The 24,211-nt window shown below is 48.6% G+C and overlaps 1 protein-coding gene across 3 annotated transcripts in view; it reads left to right on the top strand.

The window, feature by feature from the left end:
* LOC138521948 (uncharacterized) overlaps positions 1-24,211 on the top strand; it is a 334,921-nt gene that overhangs the window by 262,399 nt on the left and 48,311 nt on the right. For all 3 annotated transcript variants that reach the window (XM_069635121.1, XM_069635122.1, XM_069635124.1), the window contains exons 8-9: positions 2,104-2,389; positions 3,385-3,530. In XM_069635121.1, coding sequence (XP_069491222.1) covers positions 2,104-2,389; positions 3,385-3,530 — 432 coding nt within the window. The remainder of the gene's footprint in view (positions 1-2,103; positions 2,390-3,384; positions 3,531-24,211) is intronic.

The following is a 24,211-nucleotide window of genomic DNA, read 5'->3' as shown; positions in this document are numbered from 1 at the left end:
CTGTCTCTTTGTTGGCTAACCAATACTGTGCCCCCACTGTCCCCATTGCAGCACAGACAGTCAAAGACATGGCACTCTGGAGCTGCTCCAACTTAGCGCCCCTCTACCTGTCAGTTTCCACAGGCACTACCGTTCTACCTTCAATAAGGTGACTGTCCTGTCCATCTTAATTAAAACCACTGCTAGCTCCAAAATCAGTACTAACTATCTGCCAATCTCCCTTTTTCCACACTGTTCCAAAGCCCTAGAAGTTTGGATTTTCAACCACATTTGCAGAGGCTAATTGACTCAGCAGCCCTCTACAATCTGGGTTCTGCAGCAGACAATCCATGGAGACGGCACGCACCTCAGTCCTCATATTTCTCACAACATCTCACCGCTGTCACCACTCCTCCACCCTCTTGATAATTTACCTCACTATAGTGTCCAATACAATCGATCATCCCTCTCAACTCCAAACTCTCTCCCATATTGGCTTCCAGGAGACTGCCCTTGCCTGCATCCAACCCGGCCGACCGCACCATCTTCATCTCTTGTAACTGCAGCAAGTTTTCCCAGTAGGGGTCCCAAAAGGATCTGTCCTCGGTTCGCTCCTCTTCTCTTTTTAGATCGCCTATGTCTACAAATTCACCCCCTCTTTCAGCATCTCACACCAGCAATTTGACAATGATAGTCGCATCTGCTTGTTCATATGAGTCACCCAGAACCATCCTTGTGCATCACTAACTGCCTTTCCGCCATTCCTCGCTGCATGGCGCTGCCCTGCCTGATGCTTAACTCCTCGATGACCAAATTGATCTATCTCCCAGCCTTTGTTCACACCCTATACCTTACATACATTATCCTGATCTCTTGACCCCACCCCTCACGACTTGCGACCTTGGGGTCCTTTTTGATTGCAGCCTTAAATGCCAACAGTTTATCACATTGACAGATGCAGATTCCAGACCCAATCTGCTGAACATTTCGAAGAACCCTGCAGCGTCTCACAGTTCACTCCGCCACAACACCTGCCTTCACTGCAGCCCTTAACAGGCTGGACTACTGCTCCAGCCAGATTGCCAGACACCCCTACTCCTTCACTCCCTAAAGGGAAAGTGCTGAGCTTTGTTACCTGCACCCTTTAAAAACTCCCTTGTTCTTCATCCATCTCCATTTACCTCCTGCTCACAGGGGATTATCCACGCAAACACTTTTACTATCTGTCCATGGACTAGCCCCTCTAGCTAGGAGACTAGGGGCCTCATTACGAGAACGGCGGTAGCCATGGAGCTATTAGCACCACGGCTGCCTCTGTTCCGGGCTCCATTACCGGGTTCCTGCAATGGGGACTTACCGGGTTACTCCGACATAGGAGGACCCGGTAATTCCTCCATGCAAGAACCCATTCCCATTCCCATTTGAACCCCCATAGGGCTCAATGGGAATGGGGAGGGAGGTAATAACGGGCAGATTACACCTGTCCCGTTATTGCCTCGCTCTTCCCCTTGTGCGATCCGGGTCCCGCGATGGGAAGCTTGTAATCGGCACTCCCGGAATGAAGGGGGCAGGTGCTGTATCGGCCCCCTTCATTCCGGGAGCGCCAGGGTCGTAATGAGGCCCTATGTCCTGCTACTCCCCTGGACCCTGTGTGCTTCGCCCCAGGCCATTCTAATCCTCACGTTCCCCGCCATCCTGCATCACTTCTGTACCCCCTTGCCTCCCTCCACTGGGATTCCTTAGCCCCTGATCTTCAGCCCCGTCCCAATATCGCCAGATTTATCTCAAGAATACCCTTGTCTACTTTAGCTAAGCTCCAGATTGCACTCTCAGCATTACTTCACCCCTTTAATCCCCTCAGCTGCAGACCGTATAACTGCACACAGTGGTGCATTTTTTTAAACTAACACATGTGTTGTTTGATATTTTCTGTTGCCCTCTCCCGCCTTTCACATCCTGATTTACATAACATCCACATTGCATTGATCATGTTTGAATCATCTAGAAACGGGATCGCTCTGTCTGCAATACGCCTTGTGTACATTATTCTGGTCAAAGTACTCCCCTACAGTGCTAAATACAAGGATGATTGTTTTCAATTGGATCTTCACCCTCTCCTTGCAGTGACGAATGTTGCGCGTCAGGGTGTGGTTACCCAGTCCACCCTTTATTCAGCCTACGCGCCTGCACGCATTGCCATCGATGGATCCCTGGGCAGTAACTTCGAACTCCATCAGTGCAGCCACACAAAGCTCGACCAGATGCCCTGGTGGAGGGTGGATCTCCGAGCCTCATACCGTGTAGCCTCAGTGACCGTGACCAACAGGGGGGATGCGGTGCCAGAGAGAATCAATGGTTCTGAAATCCACATCGGGAACTCTCTGGACAATGATGGCATCACAAACCCAAGGTATGAAATACTTCACCCGTCAGCCCAATGTGTTCGCTTCAGCGTGACCGCTACTCGCACAACTCACAGCCTTCTCAATATACAGTCAACAGTGCCATGATGTCTACAGCTTTCATAGAGCACATTAAGTTTGATTATCAGATGCCAGTCTTTGGCTCCGCTGTGCTGTCTCCATCCCTGTGAGCTCACAAGGACTGAGCCCAGTTTCTGGCTCTTCTGTTCTCTCACCCTCACTCTCACTCTCACTGTCTCTTTCTCTGTCTCTTTCTCTCTCTCTCTCGCTGTCTCTCCTTTTTCTTTCTTTCTTTCTTTCTTTCTTTCTTTCTTTCTTTCTTTCTTTCTTTCTTTCTTTCTTTCTTTCTTTCTTTCTTTCTTTCTTTCTTTCTCTCTCTCTCTCTCTCTCTCTCTCTCTCTCTCTCTATATATATATATATATATATATATATATATATATATATATATATATATATATATATATATATATATATCTCTCTCTCTCTCTCTCTATATCTCTCTCTCCATGCCTGTCAAATGCCAAAGGCTGACCTCAGTTTCCAACTCTACTGTTCTGCCTCCATGCATTTAAACTCTCAAGGACTGAGTTCGGCCTCTGGCCTTGATGTGCTGTACCCAATACTGTGAACTCTTAAGCACTGAGCCCACTCTCTGCCTCTCCTATGCTGACCCCATGCCTGTGAACTCCCAAGGGCTAACCCAGTCTCATGGGATGGCTCTGCTTTGCTGCCACCCCATGACTGTGAGCTCTCAAGTGATGACCCAAGTCACACACCCATGCTTCGCTGTGCTCTACACATACCTTTGACCTCTCATGGTTTGCCTTTCTACATCACCCCTGTCTCAGGGTGTGTTGTCCTGTGTGTATACTTGGGGGCTTCAAAGACCCGGGGTGTTCACCATATGGAGGACAGAACCTTGGTGTCATTACTAATAATAAGTGGATCAGCACAAGTACTCATTTATATTTGACCTTACAGATGCGTGACCATTGTGACAATTGGAGCTGGAGAAACCCAATCCTTCAACTGCGGCTGGATGGTCGGCCGCTATGTAACCATCAATATTCCTCGCAGCGATTTTCTGACGCTGTGCGAGGTGCAGGTCTTCGGGCTTCTTCAAGATGGTGAGTACCAGACTTGACAATAATAAAGAATTATTTTAATCGTGGCTCCTACCGCCGAGCTGGATTACTGCTATACCAACAAACTGAACCGGCACAGTGGCCCCCATCCAGTGATGGGACTGGAATCTTTTTTTTTTTTAAGTATTGAAAGCCAAAGCTGTGTTTCACCAGGTAGCCTCCTATGCATGACATATGCTCATTGGTGGCCAACTTCCAGCCAGCTTGCACCCATACACCCCACCTAGGTCTCTATTTTCCACTAGAGATCACAGACTGAAACATGCTTGCGTGGTGCCAGTTCATTTGAGGGTAGGAGAGTTCCTCGGCTGAGAACCATGAGCATTTCATACAAATAATGTAGAGCTTCTACAAGCCTCCTTATGGGAGCAGTTGCTCCGGTTTCAATGGGCATTCCCATAAAGAACCTGTCCACTTGTTGGGAGAGTTCATAAACCACCAGAGCTGTGGCAGAGATTGTCAGTTCTATTGGGTGCAACAAAGTATGATTCTATAAGAAGACCCCAAAATCAGGTTAAGAGGTGCAAGTGTTGACATATGTTGAACTTCTCAGTAGGAGAAGTCCATTTTAGGCACAAGTCCCATCATTCAGATTAGATGGGGGAGGCAGTTATCTATCACAACTTAAAAAGGATAAAAGTCTTCCGGCATTTTATCGTTCAGAAGCCCATCCACATGTGTCAGGGGACAGACACAGCCATCTTGGTCCTTCCCTGTGGGACTGCAGGTTGTTGATTGGCTGAGAAAACCAGTAAACCACTCCAGCTCTGAATTGCAGGAGGGCACATTGCTTCAACAAAAGCAACCACGCCCTCACCATAGGAGCCCTCCAATGAAACCAGATAAAGTAGGACACCTCACTCCAATAAAACTACTTCATACCTCACCCCTAGGAGGACACAGCCCTTTAATGAAACCACATTCATTTATTTATTCATCAGTAAAGTGCACACACACCCGCGTGCATCAGAGTATACATAACATGAAGGAGGTTACAGTGTGAGTATGCAAAGCATCAGCTCCACAGGGGTTAACAGGTAATATACTCAGTGGAGGTGATTGGTGTACCTGATTTAGGCAAATCACTTGGTTTTAAGGGATCTCCAAAAAGCCCAATAGGATTCCTCAGCCCTGAGAGCAAGTGGGGAAGAGTTCCATTGTTTTGAAGCGATGACCTGCAAGCTAGCCCCTCCCGCTTTAGATCGTTTGAACTTGGGTTGCGCTAGTCTGTGGGTCTAGGGTGTTCTGGTGGGTTTGGACGATTGAGTCTTAGCAATTTTGTTGACCATGTAGGGTGGGGCCTCTTTCGAGATGCATCTGTGAGTGATTGTGAAGGTTTTAATGGTGATTCTTTCTCAAAAATGGAGCCACTGCACTGCTTTTCACACCGCTGAGATGTGTTCCTTTTTTGGAATATTCAAAGCTGCAAGCAAAGCATTGTTTTGGATGGTCTGAAGTATTTTTAATGTTGTGTGCAGATGTGCCAGCAAAGAGCACATTGCAGTAGTCAAGTCTGGCGCAGACTACCGCGATAGTTTGACAGCTGGCTGTGGAGAGGAAGGGTCTGGCGGCATTTATCAATTTAGTTGTGTATGCCGCTGACAAGGAGATAGCATTGACTTGATAAGACAAGGAAAGGGTAGCATCGAGGTAGACCCCACAAGTCTTTACCGATGGTGAGACCGGAAACCTTGTTCCTTCAAAGTCAATTGCTAGGTATTTTGGGTTGAGTTTTTTTAGTACAGTTGACAGGCCGATAAGAAGGAGCTTGGTCTTTTTGTCATTGAGCCAAAGGACATTATTTACCATCCAGGCTTGGACAGTTGCAGAGACTGAGCTCAGGGTCTCAGTATCATTTGCGGAGTTGCCAGAGAGGGGTAGTAGTATTTGCGTATCATCGGCATAGTTGGTGTATGTTATGCCAAGGGCATCCAGGAGGTCAAAAAGAGGAGCTGTAAATATATTGTAGCGCGTCGGTGAGACGCATGAGCCATGAGGGACGTCGCAACTGATTTAAGCAGCAGCAGCAGCAATGGGTGTTCTTAGAGAATACTTTCATTACTCTGCCTTCCAGGAAGGAGGCAATCCAAGATGTTGCTTCCGGTGAGAAAGCAGCTGCGGAGTTAAGGTGGTTGCAGAGAATTTTATGTTCGACCAAGTCAAAGGCACAGAAAGGTCTAAGAGGAGAAGCAGGTCAGGTTTCCCTTGATCTTTAATCTCATCAATCTGATTTTTAAGGTCTACGAGAGCTGACTGCGTGCCGTGGCCAGAACAGATGCCAGACTGGCAAACTCCTAAAATGCGGTTACCTTTCAGGTGGTGTTGGATTTTGACATATGCTGCTCTGTCCAATATGTTCAGCAGGAAGGGTACTGTGGTGATCAGCTGTTAGTTGTTGGGCAGAGCTGGGTCGAGAGGAGGTTTATTTTAGTAAGGGAAGTACCCAGGCTTCTTTTAGGCTAGACACAGTGCTCCAGAAAAGATTTTGAGGTGGGAGTATTTTACTCCCTATTTTTAAACTTTGAGAGTAAATGTGACTTCAAGAGAGTAAAAATGACTTTTCTCCTTTGCAAGAGAGTAAAATGTAGGTGACATCCAGCAGACGTGTGCAAAAACTGTATGGAAATCATTACCATGGTTGTACCTTTCTGCATTGTGACAGAATACACCTTTCATTATTTCTCTAAGGTCTGGCCATTTGATCTCTCCTGTATATATTTAAATGTTGAAAACACAAAAACCTAGCCAATTACATAGTAAAGCAAGCATGAATTGTATCGTGTATTTAGAGGTTCAATAGCAGAATTGTCTTTTGATGTTTAATGAAAGTCCCTATTTCCTGGAGCTATTACTACCTAATGGTATGCCAATGTTATGATACAACAGTGCAGAGAGGCAAGGACTTCATGCTAAATTCTATAACTAATATCATGGTCAAATGCTTATTTATATACCGCTTTTGCCAAAGCACTATACATAGAACATATTTATCACAATTATCACCAAACCGAAGTTGGTACTCCTTTATCGATCTCGAAAGGATGCAAGGCTAAGTTGGCCTTGCCGAGATTCAAACCTGGAGCCTACAGATCACGCACAGATCACAGCAACAAACTCTCAACTGACTGAGCTATCTTATTGGCTAACATCTTTCGGATGTCGGTAAACTGAGTATCGACTGAAGTATAATAATCACAGTGCATAGATGTTGAACGAACCATGTATGAAGCGCTACTTATTAAAATGCCTATCTGGATTATCACAGAGACAGGTTCTGCAGAGTTTCTTTTTCAATTACAAATGTAACTTTCTTTTGTTTGTTTTTTAACAGAGCTTGCACTTTATGGAGAGTCAGGTTTTGGATGTTTTAATTGTAGGCTTGAAAATTTGAGAGGCTATAGCACTTGTGATTGGTGTAATGACAATCACTCACCCTTGAGCAAAGACTGTGCTGCCACTGACCATTTATAGTAATGTACCCCATTTACTGCAAGGTTGAATTGATGTAAACTAGACTGTGCATACTCATCCTTGTACACACTGTTTTTATAATTAGAGTGTGCATTAAATTATAAGTGCAAAAATGATCTGCTGCCGCATGATTAGGCACACAGCACAGGAACTCTGAAAATACAATTATGCAATACTGGTTTGCTTTCACTGGAAAAAAAGCATAATTTGTTACAAAAGATGAATTCTTAATTGCAACTTAGTTTTCCATCTTATTAATTATAAAATCCTAAAATTCTGAGAAAATAAATATGCACAGTGCTTCTGTTTGCTCCATGAGCATCTACACACAAAAAAGCAGAAGCTGAATGGAAAGAAACCACTGCTTTTATCACAGTGTGCAGTTTCATATTTTGAAAGGCTTCAAAGAAATACATTGGCCCTCATTACGACCCTGGCGGAAAGTGACTGACCGGACCGCCACAGCGTAAATAGAGTTTCCGCCATTGCACGAAGGAGCAAAGTGCGGCCCATTCCGACCCATCGGGCACGAGCACCACGGCATGGCGGAAGTGCAAAGTCCGCGATGGCGGAAATGACCCCAAAACGGCCCACACCGCCGCCGTACGGCGCCCTAGGTGCAATACCGCCACCCATCACAGCGGACACCGCAGTGTGCGCCTACCGGAAAGTAAGGTGACCGTAAATATACGGAAACGGAAGTAAAAACATGGGCCCGGAACGGGAAACATCCCGCCGTACACCTATAAAACCACAAAAACCACACAACCACTAAAAACACTACCCCGAGACACACCCCAACCCGTCATCCACCCTAGCGAAACCAAGAAAAATGGGAAAAGTAGCAAAGAAAGCGTGCGACCGCAAGCGGCAGGTCCACTTCTCCCGTGAGGAACTCACCGTGCTAACAGAGACCCTCCAGGAGAATGCTGCCGTCGTCTTCTCCACGCAAATGACCAGGACGGCACTTGCGAACAAGAAGGCCATATGGGCTCTGGTGGCACAGCGGGTAAGCGCGGTGGGGACCGCACCCCGCAACCCACAGCAATGCAGAAAGCGGTGGGACGACCTGCGGATACGCGTCCGCAGCATACTCTCTGCCAACCGCAACATTGCCACAGCCACCGGGGGAGGTCCTGAATCACCCATCAAGTTGACCCCCTGGGAAGAAATCTGTGCCTCCACCATCGGAATGGAGAGCATAGAGGGAGTCGGAGGGATGGAGAAAGGAGTGCAGACATCCGAAGATTCAGGTAGGTGGGCCAGATAAAACAATGCTAAATCCACAATGTCCAATCATGTGAAGTACCATGTGTCCACATAGTGCAACAGAAACACATGTCCAGGAGAACGTCCACACACATCGCCCTGATAGCGCACTTTAAAACTCACAATAAATACATAAATAATTAAAAACACCTAAAACAACCACTACACGTGCAGCAGGCACACCCTAACTGCAGGCTGCCAAACAACTGCACCCTCACTCCACACACAAATGAAAGCACCTCCAAGGCCCCGACCCAAATCACCCTCAGGTACCCCCCCAATGCATGTGATACAATGCCATTCCAATACCCACAGACCCATTAATAACCCTCGCCCTCCTTTACTCCACCACAGGTTCCGATCCAAACGACGAGCATCAGGACACCCCTACCAGCACACCTGCAAAGAGGGCCAAGACCAACGGCCAAAGACCCTCCACCTCAGCTGCACGCATCAAGACACGGCAGCTGCACACAACAGGTGGCAGCACAGAGGAGGGAACATCAACAGGCACCCCAGCAGCCAGCATGCCCACAACACCACCACCACAGGTCCCCCCAACGGATGCCACAGAAGGCACTGCCTCTGGTGGCAGCAGCACCATAGGTGACACCCCATTGATGGCAGCATGCTCCGACACAGAAGACGGGGATGTCGAAGTCAGATCCATCCATGACCTGTCCCATTCCCCCTGTCTGTCCCATCCCGTACAACATGAGGATACCACGCAGGGGCACCCACAAGACGACGACTGGCCATCCCCCACAAGCCCTGTGGCAAGGCAACATGAGGTCGACAGCCCCTCTGTGACACCCCCGCAAATGGCCATGGCCCAGCAGAGGCAACAGTCCCTCGACCAGTTAATCGTGCAACAGCAGCAACTGGCCACGCTCCTCAAGGACCATGCCAATGAATGTGGGCGCACTAAGGCAGACATAGAAACATCAACTGAGACACTCAGGGCAGAAATGGAGAGAAGTACAGAGACACTAAGGGCACAAATGGAGAGTAGCACCGAGAGCCTGAGAGTCCAAATGGAGAGAAGCACCGAGAGCCTGAGGGGGGAACTGCATGCGACGTCCAAAGACGTATGTGCCGAACTTGCCGCAGTGCGCCGTGTGCTCACTGAGCTCTCACAAACCCTTAGGGACATGCATGGACGTGAGCAGGCAGAAACATCATCCGTTGCAAGTTCCGTCCAGGGCAGCCCCCAACGTAGATCTGGGAGGAACCTGCGCTCCACAGGCAGGGGTGCCCCTGATACCCGCAGAGGGGGCTTGCAATAGCGACAGCCCACTGACAATGAGCATCTTTGGACACTGGTGTTCGGGGGGGAGGTAGGAGGGTGGAGGGGGTGTGTTGGGCTCACTTGGGTGGCGGGTCGATAGGGTGTTCAACATGATATCACATATGCCATAAACAGTGCACGATCAACCAATGAGATGTGTGGACAATGATCTTTGTGTACTAGGCCATCATAGGCGTACAGTCCATATTGTGCATGTACAAGACACACACAGTGCCACGAGTCCCGTGTCCATGTATCAGCCACCAGGCGTGAGTGCTAGAAGCATGCATCAATGAGATGCTGACGAATGTCACGGCCCTCCGGTGCCTCGCAGACTCCTTGAGGTGCTGCCACATCCCCACCCTCATCATGACCATCATCAGGTGCTTGCAGTTCTGCGTCAGGGGGCATGGGCACATTTCTACGTACACACATGTTGTGGAGCATGACACATGCCATGACCATCTTTGCAACCTTCTCATGGCGGTACAGGAGTGCCCCGCCAGACCTGCTGAGGCAGCGGAAACGAGTCTTCAGTAGGCCGAATGCCTGTTCAATGACTACACGGGTACGTGAGTGGGCATGGTTGTAGTCCTCCTCATGCTGGTCCCGTGGGTTCCGGACTGGTGTGAGGAGCCATCTCTTCAGTGGATACCCAGCATCACCTGTATGTGGACGATAAACGTATGATGTGGAATGCCATTGCTACGTACGCACACCCCCCCCTTCCTGCCAGGTCATTGCCGCATCACATACCCCACATCATCATGCATGCAATGAGACTCACCGAGTAGCCAGGATCTGTTCCCTGCGTGTCGCTCCATGTAGCGTGGTATAGTGGAGTTCCTCAAGACCATAGAATCATGGGTTGATCCAGGGAATCTGGCACAACAATGTGTAATGATCCTGTTGGAGTCACACACCATTTGTACATTCAGGGAATGGAATTGTTTTCGGTTGCGGTACTGGGCCTCCATGGCATGTGGGACGACCAATTCCACATGGGTGCAGTCGATGGCACCAATGCAACCCGGTATGCCGGCAAGTGCATGGAATCCCACTTTTGTGTTGGTAATTTCCTGCTCCGAGCGTGGTAGAGAGATGTAGTCGTCTGCGTGCTGCAGGAGGGCATCGAGCACTTGCAATAGTGTCCGTGAGAACAGTGGCTGAGAAATGCCATGCAACTGTCCGACTGTGTGCTGGTAGGTGCCTGTGGCCAGGAAGTGTAGTACAGACACCACCTTCAGTAGGGGTGGGATGGCGGTTGGGCTATCTATCATGCTGACAAGGTCAGCCTGTGTCATGTCCACAATGGCGGCTATGGTGTCCCGGTCCAAACGGTAGAGGGTGTGGATCTGCTCATCAGTGAGGTTGAACGGATGTGCTCGGAGGCGTGGGATTGCGGGCTGCCTGCGTGGTGGTAGCGGCTGTGCTGGCGGCCCTTGCTGGCCCTGCCTTGGCCTCCTCCTCCTCCTGCGTCTCCTCCGTGCGGGCGGTTGTAGTTGGTGTTCGTCTGCTTCTTGGAGTTGGAGTACTTGCAGTGCTATCAGGTCCCCCAGGGCCAACATCGCGAGTCCTGCCGGTAGCATTTCAGTGTGGTTGTGGGAGGAGACCGGGTGTGCAAATCATGTGTTTTCAGGCTGTATGGCCTCCACCTGTGGTGATTCATTCCACCTGTGCAAGCAGCTCTCCCCTTTGGGCGAGCACGTCCCGCACACAACGCTGCAAATCGAGGAATGGCATCTTGCAAATGCAATCATGTATTTGGACCCGATGGCCGTGTAACATTTGTTGATATGTACAATCGGCTATGGTCCCATTGTTTCACATACAATCTTTGCAGTCGCGAACAGACTTGTGATGGGTCAGTGGAACGTAGTACTCGAGTAACGGTGGGCCCTCATGCATCACTGTACCGAGTTGCAACGACGGGCGGGGCGTCCCATTAGTGGGTGAAGGCAGTTGCCATTTTCACACACAGCCGCACTAGATGGATTAATTTGTGATTTCAAACGGCCACAGATGCCTTTTCGACGTGATGTTGCAAATGAGGAATTCGAAGGGCGGCGCTTTCGGTTTTCAGCTAGCGGCGGGGAGATGCCCACAGGTCTGACTGCAAATATAATGTTCTATTGTTCAATGTCCTTGAGACAGGGGCCATGGCGAGGAAGCAATGATTGATATGAATAGTTTGGGATGCGCAATAGCGACGTGGGCGATGAGGCCGGACGTTCCCAAATACATGTTACTTCACAACACTTGAATTACGGGCTGGGGCACTGTGGATTTTGCAGGCTGCATGACGCACAGACTCAATGGAAATTTCTAATGTTATGTGAGTAAACAATCAGGCGTTTTTATACCGTGATGAGGGAATGAGGAATGGATGCATGGCCAGGTGATTTGATACAGGGTTTGCCATGTACAGGGCTTGTTGGATTCTATCCGCCTCCCCTGCGCTATGTGATGCAGGGCTGCCATAGTGGGACCATCGTCTATCTGGCCTTGTTGAGCCCTCCCTGTCTCGACGCGCCTTCAGACACTTGTGTGCATGCACGTTAACATTCCCATCTGATGCAATCTGTTTTGACAGACGCATGCACAGGTACACTCGTTTGTGATGGTGTTTACACCTCGATATAGATGGTTATGAGTCGCAAGTGGCTTTGGGGTGGTGATGATCCTTTGGAGTGGGCTAGCATGCATATGGCTGTGGATTTAGTGTGATCATTGAAGTGAGTTGTTCGAATGTAGTTCTGATGGCCATTCTGTTCTTTTTCTTTTCTTTTGGTTGACAGGTATCTCCTCCCCTTTTGCCACTGCCATCTGTATGCCACTCCTGCAGATGGCTTTTACTCCCGACACCTGCTGCTTCGTGTTAATCAGTGGAGCAGCATTACGATCTTATGGGACGATCGCCAATGGGCCAAATGCCCTTACGCAGTACTAGTGGCTCGGAGAAACATTTCGGCCTTTCAGCTGGACTAGTGCCTCCCCATTGGGACGGCCCTGCAGTTCTGTGCGCTTCCATGTTGCCTTTTCGTACGTGAATGTGGCTCTGTGTACCATGATGGAACAGGGCGTCACACAAGTAGTAGCTGGTCATTCCATGCGGATGCAGCCCACAATGGTGATATGTGTTTTGGAGTTCATGGACTAATGGCTGTATGGGCTTGGTGATTTTGTTGTGCATTAAATTTCTATTCTGATATGGGCCGTGTAGCGTTCTTCTTTGCGAGTGATGTGGCATATTCCTATTTGGGGAGCGTTGTATTGTGAGGAGATCTGCATTGGGTTCCAGCTTCAGAGTTTAGTTGCGTGGTACTGTGCTGGGCGCGTTTGCCTACGGAGTGAGGTCAGGGATGGGGGCTGCCAATATGACTGTTTGAATGTTGTCATTCTCAGGGGCGGGGGATTGGGTTTTGTGTAACAGATGCCGGTCAGCCAGGTGGACTGGTGGAATGTTGTGATTTTCGGAATATTGCTGGTCACAGGTGCCTGTGTTTGCGTGCGTTTCTGGGGGGGGGACTGTGGTCATGTCCATTGGAATGGCTTCTGTATTCGTGCCATCTGTGCCCTGCAGCTCCCATTGACCCCTCTTGTGATTCTTTTGTTCGTTGGCATGCATGGGTGACTTGTACTTTTCACTGGTTGCATTGTGACTTCATTGCACCTACGGGGAGTTGTACTTTGTGGGCAGGGAGCGGTGTACAGGCACTCAGTGGGGCCGTTTACGGTTGATTCGCGATGCCGTACTTCTCACCATGGCGGAATGGTACTTTCCGCCATGCTTGATGGCGTTAGGTACATGTCCGCTAGGGTCGGAATTCGCGTACCCTTGCGCCATGGTGGTATTTACGGTTTGGCATGGCGCGCGCGCGCGTACTTGGTGCAGTTAGCGTTGGCGTTCACTACGGTGTCGCTAATGGCTTCGTACTTTGCGGTGACGGGTCATAGTCACACCGAGCGCTATTCGATGGCGGTATTGCATTTCCGCCATCGTTTTCCGATTTCCGCCAGGGTCGTAATGAGGCCCATTGTGTTTCAGAGGCTTTTCTCCATGGCCTGCAATTACATCCATGTAGATAAAAATCAAAAGAAGCATTCTGGTTTCTGTCAAGTCACCTGACCTTTGCACTGCCCTCTGCTCCAAACTTGCATAAATGTACACAGAAAAATAATAAAGCTGTCGTATTTGCAAGATTTACATGCGTCAAAAGGACTGGTACGAACCTTATCTGGAGGCCTGGCTAGACGGTACTGTGCCTGTCGAGAAGGAGGAGTTGATGAAAGCCTTGATAAATGGTGCCATGGTTTCAGCACATTCCCTGATGAGAGATGCCGGGCAGACATACCCTTTGCATCTTGAGAGTTTCAGACTATGAAGCATGTGTAGGGTTTCTTGCTCAGTAATATTTATAAAGTAGAAATGTTGGTGTCCCTAGGGAATTAGCATTGTGGGAGGGGGGTAGCAAGGCTCACGTTAGGTAGACTGTTTGGCTACCATTTATTCTTGTAGTGGTTTTATTTTATGCAGCATAGTATTCTGAATTCTAGAGCACCATGCTAAATCTTTAGTGAGGGAAGAAGGTAGGGGGGCAGGAGCTTACAGTTCCCTAAGGATGGAGAATAGTTCCCTGGTGTCAGATTTACGATGGTTATTCTCGAGTTAAAGGTAGTGGATTTAGCTTAAATGATGGCTTGTTTGTACTGCTTGGAGATACTAGAGAAAGCCTGCATTAATGCATCTGTGGGGGTTTCTTCCAGCTCATGTGAGCAAGCCATTCCTGGGTTCGGAGTTCTGCAAGGTCACGGGTGAACCAGGGATTAATGTGCGCTACTGGTTTGGCCTTTTTTGGAGCTAAGGGGGCAATAGTGTCAACAGCGAAAGTTAGCGTTCTGGCATATAGATCAGCAAGGGTCTTAGGGTTTTGCATGCCAAGGTGCCCATGTTCGAGTGCATCATGGAAGGCTAGTATTCGATCTATAATTAGTTTACGGGAGCTGCAAGCTAGAGATAGTTTGCTGGTCGAGAGGGATAGTGAAGGCAATGACATGGTTGTCCGACCAAGGGCAGCAGGATTTCGACCTAACGGTTATGCAGCAGTTAAGATCAGCTATCCAGTCAACCGTCCACCCTTTGGTGAGGGAAGACTGACGCGATGACTGAAACCAAGAGAACTCAATGAGTTGGTCAGGGAGGTTGCCTGCAGGTCAGAGGGGTCACTTTCGAGGGCTGCTTGATGCCCTCTCCTAATGTGAGAAGGTCTTCCTCAAAGGTTAGGATGGGGGCAGGAGGGGGGTAGACAAGGTGGAAAGTGATGGTGTTGGGAGGGGATGTGGAAAGGATGTCAGAATGTTTGTTTAGCAGGTTGTGGATGGGCCAAATGTGGAGATGGTCTTTAGCTATGAGGGTCACTCCACCTCCTCTGGTAATCTGTCTGTCACTTCTAAAGATGGTGTAGCCTGACGGGATAGCTAGGGACAGGGCCGGGCCTAACGCTGCATGTAGCCAGGTTTCAGTAACTGCAAGGTTGTCCAAGTTGGTATTAGCCTACTTGTTCAAAAAACATTCGACCTTTTACTTTTGACTGCTTTTTTTAAAATTGTTTTCTTGGTTGAAATTCGGTCAAATTGAATTAAATATATATATGGGGTCGGGTAAGGGAATAGGGGGAGGAGGTTTGGGGGACTCCCTTTGGAACAGCCTGCCTGCTTCTCTCAGTCTTGAGCTGGATCTCCTTAAATTCCGGAAACACCTCAAGACTTTCCTCTTCTCCTCCTCCTTCTTTCTCCCCCTCCCCTGCTAACCACCTCTTTCTGCTCTCTCGCTCTCTTTCCTCTACTTCTGCTCAGTTTCCCTGACTGGCTGCTCGGTGTACCCTCAGAGCTTTACAGGTCCCCGCTTTCCTCGCCAGTCTCCTGCACTGGCCCATGGGCCTTGCACTTGCCGCAGCACTTCTGCACTTCGGTTACAACCCATGAGCGTGGTATCTCTCTGCACTTAACCCATGTTCTGACGGGACTGGTCGCACTTGTCCCTATTGCCCTCCACGCACTTCCTCTCTGTTCACCCCATAATCTGAGTATACCATGCCTAGTAAGATCGTTTGACTAGCCGGTCAAGTGGCACAGCGAGTAGAGCGCTCGCTTTGACATCCGTGCAGAGCTTGCTAACGCAGGTTCGAATCCCGGCGGGGCCAATCTCAGCCTTTCATCCTTCCGAGGTCGATAAATGAGCACCACACACCGTGGGTAATAATAAGCAGCGCTCAGATACCTGAGGGTTTGTAGCGCTATATAAAAGCCTAATTATTATTATTATTACTTGTCTTCCCTATGTCTTCCCCTCCCATGCATGCTTGCGCTTTGAAGCACTTGTGTATAAGCGCATAATAAACAATCAATCAAAAAATCATTCTCCCCCTGCATTAAAAAAAACGATCAAACAAAATTCGGTGAAATGTGAAAAGGTCAAATATTTTCGACCAAGTAGACCTAAACCGTCCTAGTTCCCTTCTGTCAGGAGGTCATGTATGTCTGGAGCATGGGCAGGTAGAGAGCAAGCATTGACCAGTGAACATTTGAGTGCAGTGCCTGAGGGTTTGGGAGTGGTGAGGTTGGGTCTACAGGGAGCACCAGCTGTGAGTCACGGTGCACTTGTGGTCTTTGAGTGGACTAGGCAGGTAGAGTGTCTGTTATCATTGATGTTGTTGCAAGGTAGGGTATCGTCGGAGGAACCAGTACTGTTGATAGCTGTGCCATGGTCTACGTTGGCTAGGCTGTAAGTGTCATTTCCCCGGGGGTGAGTATCTTCGCCAGCCTCTGTTTTAGAATGGTGGGCCCTAGCATTCACATTGGTATGGCAAGAGGTGTCAGAGGGCACTATATTTCTAACATCATTAGCATGCCATGAGGTGTCACTGGTCGCAGCAATTCGAGTATCATTAGTATGGCACAGAGAATCAATGGACTCCACAGTAATTGAATGACATACATAGGGGGAGTCAAGCTTGGTACCTTTGGCCACAGTTTTAGCAGGGCTAGGAGAATATTCGCCCCATATTGTGCAATGCTGGGTGGGGAGGCATGTACATACCCGTGTGCAGTCTAAGGCAGTGTTTATATGTTGGGCCCGGCTCGCGGCCGTCATCGGGAGAGTGTTCATAATGCCTGGGCTGCGATGACGACTTGATACTTGCTTGGAGATGGGTATTAAGTGAAACATTTTTTTTCTTCATTTTTGCGAAAACGAAAAAGACTGATTTACAAAAGACCACCCTGAGAATGCTCAGAGCAGTCTTTCTAAATCTTAACTGTCACGCACCTGCCGCACATGAGTGTGCGCAGGGGCTCACAGCCTGACCGAGGTGGGCAGGGGAAGATGGGTTTCAGGTAAGTGTGTTTGCGTGTGTGTGTGTGTATTAAAGGGGATAGTGTTTGTGGTGGGGAGGGGGCTGGGGAGAAGGAGTGTTTGAGTGTGAGGCGGGGTTTGGGGTGAGGCAGAGGTTGGAGGGATTTTAGGGGGTGAACCCCCCTTTTTCAAAGGTGCATAGGGAAATTGATGTATTTCGAATTTTAAATGCCGCACAAAATCGGCTGAAAGAAATCAATTTTTTTTGTGTGCGGCTTTTAATATTCGAGATAATCACATAGAACCGGGAGATGGGTTCGGAGCGAGGTGGAGATCATGTTTGTGCAATGGAAGAGTGGCGGGGTTACTGCTGGGTAGTGTCTCCCCGAGATGATGTGGGCTCCTATGCTTGACGCGGCTCCTGCACGTGAGGAAGGCAGGTGAGCGGGGTACTTTAAGCGCGTTCCTGCGCATAGGTTTCTGTTTCTGGCCTGTACTGTGGGGCTGATGGTAAAAGTGTCTAGGGAGTGAGCGGCTGAGGCTGCCCTGCACATGCATTAGCTGTAATTGCCATCTTCACTTGCTGGGGGACTCTGCATAATCAACTGCTGCGTCAGCGGACAGAGGACCGCCTGAGCCAGTATTCTGATCATCTCAGGGCACGAAGCTCGGTGCTTATTGCAAGGAGCAGTCGACGCAGTGTGGGTTGGCTTTGGGGCGGTGGGTGCGATAGAGAGTGGAGTTAGGATGGGGGTAGGCACCGATAGGGGGATGGAAGATGCTGCTGTAATATAATTATATATAATTTCGTGCTTAATACCAGAGACCAGTTTCTAAGCATGAGACCAGGATTCAAACCTGTGTGGCTATGTGTTGTCTTGCTTCCAAGCCAAATGCATTGCCCCTGAGCTATCTTTCATCACTTCATTAAAACCACTCCAGCCCTTACCCGCAAGAGGACACATTGAGTAATGATACCGCCTGTATGGGGATGTATTACTTTAATTATGCTACCTGTAAGACACATTGCTTCAATGAATCCACTGATACAAGAAGACATCTCTAATTAACCAGGCCACTTGGATTAAGCCACTAAATTAACCCTCACCCGCTCAACCCTCAGCTGGATGAGGACTCTTTGCATGCATGATACAGCTGTGTCAACTCTCATCTGATCGAGGACCCATTGCTCGCATTACAGAGCCATGTCAACCCTCATATGGACGAGGACCCTTTGCTTGCATGATACAGCCATGTCAACTCTCCTCTGGCCGAGGACTCATTGCTCGGATTGCACAGCCATGTCAACCCTGATCTGGATGAGCATTCAATGCTTGGATGATACACCTATGTTATCCGTCGTCTGGCCAAAGACTCATTGCTTTAATGATTCAGCTGTATCAATCACTATCATCGTCCTCATCATGTCAAAAATCGACTATGCAAACAGCCTCTACCTCGGAATACCAGAATACCTCCTGAAGAAACTACAACGGATCCAAAATACAACTGCACGACTACTCCTCAAACTATCAAGAAGCTAACACATCACTCCTGCTCTAAAAACACTACACTGGCTCCCAGTATAACATTGCATCACCTTCAAAACATTGTGCATAGCGCACAAGGCAATCAGCGTACAATGGGCAGAATTCCTACAAAAGAAAATAACAGTCTACAAGCCAACTAGATTCCTCAGGTCATGCAACGAAATCCGCCTGGAACCAAAACCATACCTCAAGAAAAAACTTGGAGGCACCTCCTTCTACCACTTAGCTGCAAAAACCTGGAACAACATCCCAAAAGAAATAAGAAACACCAAAGATCACCTAAAATTTAGGAAATTACTAAAACCCTGGCTCTTCAACACCACAGACTCAAACTGAAAATGGAAACAGAAAGGCAAAAGGATGACTAGACTAAATTAGACACGGACAGCTCCCAGAACCCACTGGGAAGCTCCCACGGCACCCGGACGAGTCTCACCGGGTAGAGTGCAACACCCATGGAGACGGAATCAACTACCCTATTCCCACCCAACATAGGCACCCACCCCTTAGTTGCCACCAGGTACCACAGTGTTTGGAATTCTCGGGATATTGCCAATCACCACAAAAGCTGAGCTGTGGACGTAGGCAGGTGCACCGGCTATATGAGTGGGAAAGGAAGATAGGTAGCGCTGCAAGGCAGGCTGGGGGAGGAGGGGGCTAGATGTGAAAGGGACCTTGAAGGCTGGATGGACCCAGATCATGACAGAGGCATAGGGGTGCTACCGAAACCCATCTGGGGAGAATACAGAAACCCACCCCCTCAAGTCAGGATGGAGATGCCAACTAACCAACTGCACTAACAATTTCCCCCTCTGCATACATCTCTCAAACTCCAAACCAAACACAACCACAAACCTACAGCACAACAAACCGCATAAACTTCACTATATGGCAACAACAAAACAAAAAACACACATAGACTCGCACAACAGTACACGACGACTACCGGCTGCAAAACACCCCAGGCCCGGCCAACGGACCCTCCAGGCTGAGGCTGCCAACAGCACATCACTGCTCTCTTGCACTTTTTCAGCTCCTTCCCACTAACCCCCACTCCCTTCCTCTTTCAGAGCCGCCAGAGCACCAGGGGACTACTTTGTTGGTGATAGTGCACGGTACAAATGTCCTTTAACGTTAACATTAACAATCATCTGGACGAGTACTCATTGCTTGGATGTCACAGTGGTGTCAACTCTCATCTGAACAAGGACTCATTGCTTGGATAATTCAGCCGTGTCTACCCTCATCTGAATGAACACTCATTACTTGTGTGGTACAGCCATGTCACTCCTCCTCTGGATAAGTGCTCATTGCTTGGATGGTACAGCTCTGTCACCTCTAATATGGCAAGGACTCATTGATTAGAAGGTACAGCCATGTCACCCCTAATCTGGCAAAGACTCACTGCTTATATGGTACAGCTGTGTCAACCCTCATTTGGACAAGCACTCATTCTTTGGCTGATACAGCATTGTTGACTCTCATCTGGACGACAACTTGCTACTTGGATGATGCAGCTTTGTCAATCCTCATCTGAGCAAGCACTCATTCCTTGGATTGTACATCCTTGCCAACCATCCTTAGGAATAAGACTCATTGCTTGGATTGTACAACTCTGTTAACCCTCATCTGAATGAGGTCTCATTGCTTGAATGGTACCGGGGAGTCAACATTTATCTGGACGAGGAATCATTGCTTGTGCAATATAGATGTGTCAACTCTCATCTGGAAAAAGGACTCATTACTTTGACAATACTTTTTAAACACTTTAAGTTATTGGGCCTCATTACGAGGTGGGCGGTAAGGGATTACCGGCACCGGTAAGGGCACCGGTGCCAGTAATCCCTTACCGCCCTACTACGAGGTCCCTTAGCAGGTCGCTGCCTTAACGCCTGGTTTTACCAGGCGTTATGGAAGGGACCAGTTAAGGGACCTCAGAGCTAATAACGGTACCGCAATTTGCGGTACCGTTATTAGCACCTTCCCCCTTCCCATTGAGCCCTATGGGGGTTGAAATGGGAATGGGGAATGGCTTTTTCAATGGGGACTTACCGGTCCCGCAAAGGTCGGAATAGACCGGTAAGCCCCCATTGAACGGGACCAGACACGGTACTGGTTTTGGAGGTAGTCATGGCGCTAATAGCGCCATGACTACCTCCAACCTCATAATGAGGCCCATTGTGTTTCAGTTCATGGAACTTTTCACAACATATAATACACAGTTCCTCATTTTACAATCCCGAATTTAAAACCAGAATGAATTCCATGCCACTCAATAAAACAATAAAAACGTTACTTCCCTTGTCATTCACGTTACTCTAAGTGCCTGTGCTTAATTGTAATACCACATCCCCCATTATTTGTCTTGGTCCTTCATAGAATTAACAATTATTTTGCATATTCTATGAAACAATATTCTCGCTGCCATATTCTCTGTATTCAAACTTTACACTCAAATTTCTTTCGATTCAATACTTTCAGGGTTGTGAACGAATCACCCAAAATGAATGATGTAAACATCCCTTAGGTCTGTACCGGAGGTCAGTACATGCCTAATTGCTTTGAAGATCTCTCCACATTTACAAATCCTGCAAGATCTTTATCCTTATGTGAGTCCCATACACGGGCTACTCACAAACACGGTCGGGAGTTGGCCAAGTCTCAACCGTAGGATAAACCTCCTAAATTCACTCGATGGGCATAACTCCAGATAACCTTGAGATCTATAACACTGATGTGGCAGCCCAGCATATTCAGAGTCTGTTTTTAAGGAGCTCAAATGGTCATAATTCAGACACCAATCCTGGGCTCTTAACTATTTGTCAAAGCTATATTTTAGTGACACAATGTCCTCAGACCAATCAGGTTCCAATCCAATATTCTCAAACATTTTCCTAATAGACACTCGATAATCACTTCCCCGCAGTTTTGAGTTATTTTCCACCATGGTTCCTAAATGCACCAGCAGTCAGCATTCAGGCTCTTTTATCATTTGTAAGTGCCCACACTTGTATTTAACGTGCCCAGACAGGGACATCAGCCCTAGCTCCAATTTCACTGCAGCCATTGGCACACAGTTAGCCAGTCCCAATGTTTCTTTACAAAACGTACCCTCTAATACATGTATATAGGATGCAGCCTAACAGATACACGAGAGGAGCTACTTACTTGTTGGGGATTGAACCCAGTTATTACGACGTGCACAGACCGCATTACCCTCATTGTAGCATGACAGAAATGAGCCCTGGTTTGAGAAAAGCAATTATAATTTGCCGAAACACGTGTCACCAATATAGAGAAAGTTAAGATGTATCTTCAGAACTGGAAGTGATAATAAACAACAGTTTTTTGAATCACAGAACTTCATGTGTGGCACATTTGTATGTAGGAAGGTGTGTTCGATGACGATCCATTTTTAGAGGTGGGGTCCTGTACCTCTATCTCTCCTGCAAGTGCGACACGGTCACTGATGACCAACATCATCCAGGGTCGCTGAGTAATCGCCAGTTGGTGCAAACAAACCCCCGTTTTCGTTGCGTATTCTCAAATACATTTAGCCAGCTCAATTTCTCCTCATTTTATATCATGGCCCCTATACCATAGAGCACCATGGGACAGTGGCACTGTGTATATATCATCAGGGTCCCCTTCATGCTATATCCTGCAGTCTCTCGAGCTATCTTTCTCACATATTTAATGACACCAGAGCTTTCGACCTCTTACAAGCTGTTATTCCCTCTTGCATTCTAAAAGCGTTACTCGGGACCCCCAAGTAACAATAGCTTGTTACATGGCTAGCCAGGCCTGTTACAGTGCGCATCATTCTAGCTGTATTCTTCTTATTTCTAGAGTGCATATACTTGGTCTTTTCAAAGTTAAGTGTTAGACCATTTTCTTGAGCATAAAGTCCAAGCTCGCTCATCGAACGTTGCAGGCCCACATGACTGGAACCAATTTCTGGTGCACAATTCCTCACAGCGGCCAATCTCCCCAGAAAATCAACCAAGTAAAGATTGAATAGCAGTCCTTTTGTCATATGTATATTTCTCCAGCATGGGGTCTGGCATGGATTCACATGCTCATGAATATTCCCCGTCATCAGGCTGGGAATCCTCGGGAAAGAAAAAATCAGTTTCAGTTTCGTTTCTGAACTGTCTTTCTACTAGTAACCAATCACTGGTCTCTGGGTCATACTGCCCCCAGCCAATGACTGCCCTCTACCTAAGCCCCTCCTCTGGCAGCCATCTTCAGATTTTTACTGCACGTTCAAGTGTTGGGAGTTCTCGTGCTTAGCTCTCGAGCATTTACTGCGTATTGCATATTGCGTTTTTTTCAAAGAGTTTACTCATATTTTTTCGGTCAGTTCGAGCCTCAAGCTCCACCGATTCTTCTTTCGATTAACGGGGACCCGTTTCGGAAATTTCTACGCCCCTCAAGGGCGAATTTTCACTGAATTCCACTTCTTGGAGGATTCCGGAAGATCTTTGAGGCCTACCTCGCGTTGGGCATGGCCCAGGACAAAGGAGATTAGACGCCCACTGGATCCAAGCTGTTTAGGAACTGCCCGGGATGTGGATTGCAGAACGTCTTTAAGGAGGACGAACACTCCCGGTGCCTCTACTGCGTGCACACCGACAAGTCGCACGTGGAAGAGGACTGTGTGTTCTGCAAGAACATGTTCGTCCAGACCATGAAGGACCGTCGTAAATGACTCGCTGACTGGCTGGAGGCGAAGAGCCCAGCAGCAGGTGAGAAGAAGAAGTCTGAGCGGTCTTCTAAGACCTTTGAGGGTGCTCTGGCGATGGGGGCCCAACAAAAGGCAAAGCACCGCGAGTCTGCGGGCACTGGGAGCGCCGTTGGTTCAGGCTTCTCGGATGTCAGGCAGGGCGCGATGTCACCGACCCCGTCAACCACGAGCCAACGCTCTGGTTTGGTGAAAAGGAAGTCGGAGAACCTGGGTAAGCTTCGGGAGAAGCCCCGGTTGATCCCGATGGAGAAAGCAAAGGGGTGGGGGGTGCGAGGCGAGGCGGTGAGCCTCCCCCCACGGTGAAGGCCTCATACGCGTCCAAGGTCGTGAAGGCCCTGATTCACCCAGCTAAGGCCTCGATTGAGGGAGTCGTGGCAGCACTGGCAAAGCCTGCAGGGGCAACCCCAGTGGCGACGACTTCTGGGCCTAGAGTTTCCCTGCCACCCCGGAGGGAATCGTCTTTCCAGCCTATCAAAAAGACCCTCGTGAAACCCTGGGATGAGAAGGAGGGGGGGTAGCCCTAACAGACTCAGATACCTCCTCCGAGGATGAGCTGTCTGGCGTCAAAGCTATCCTGGACAAGAAGTTCGATGAGGTCAAGACCTACGGGAATGATCCGGATGAGGCGAACGTAGAGAGGTGGGCCATGGAAGAAACAGAGGACACCACTGTAACGCTCACCTGGTATCCACGGGACGTCACTCAGCCTGTTCTGACCTCTTACGACCTCGAACCCTTCCCTGGAGTCTACTCGACTGGAGACTGGGCCTGAAAAACAGAATTGGTAGAGTTTAACCCCCTATTGTCTCTGTGTACTTGAACCCCTTCTTCCCCAGGGTCCAACCCTTTCCTATGATCCACAGCTCACCTTGTTTTCTTGGAAAGTGTGCTCTCCGTCCTGCTTTCAGCACAGGGGCGCGTTGATTGATGCAGGCTCATTGCTGCCTAGTTAATTCACTGGTAAGAGTCCGACAGGTAAGTATA

This window comes from Ambystoma mexicanum, chromosome 13 (genome assembly GCF_040938575.1).
Source record: "Ambystoma mexicanum isolate Mex_15411 chromosome 13, UKY_AmexF1_1, whole genome shotgun sequence".
NCBI classification, from domain to species: domain Eukaryota; kingdom Metazoa; phylum Chordata; class Amphibia; order Caudata; family Ambystomatidae; genus Ambystoma; species Ambystoma mexicanum.
This window is presented reverse-complemented; position numbering and strand designations above follow the sequence as displayed.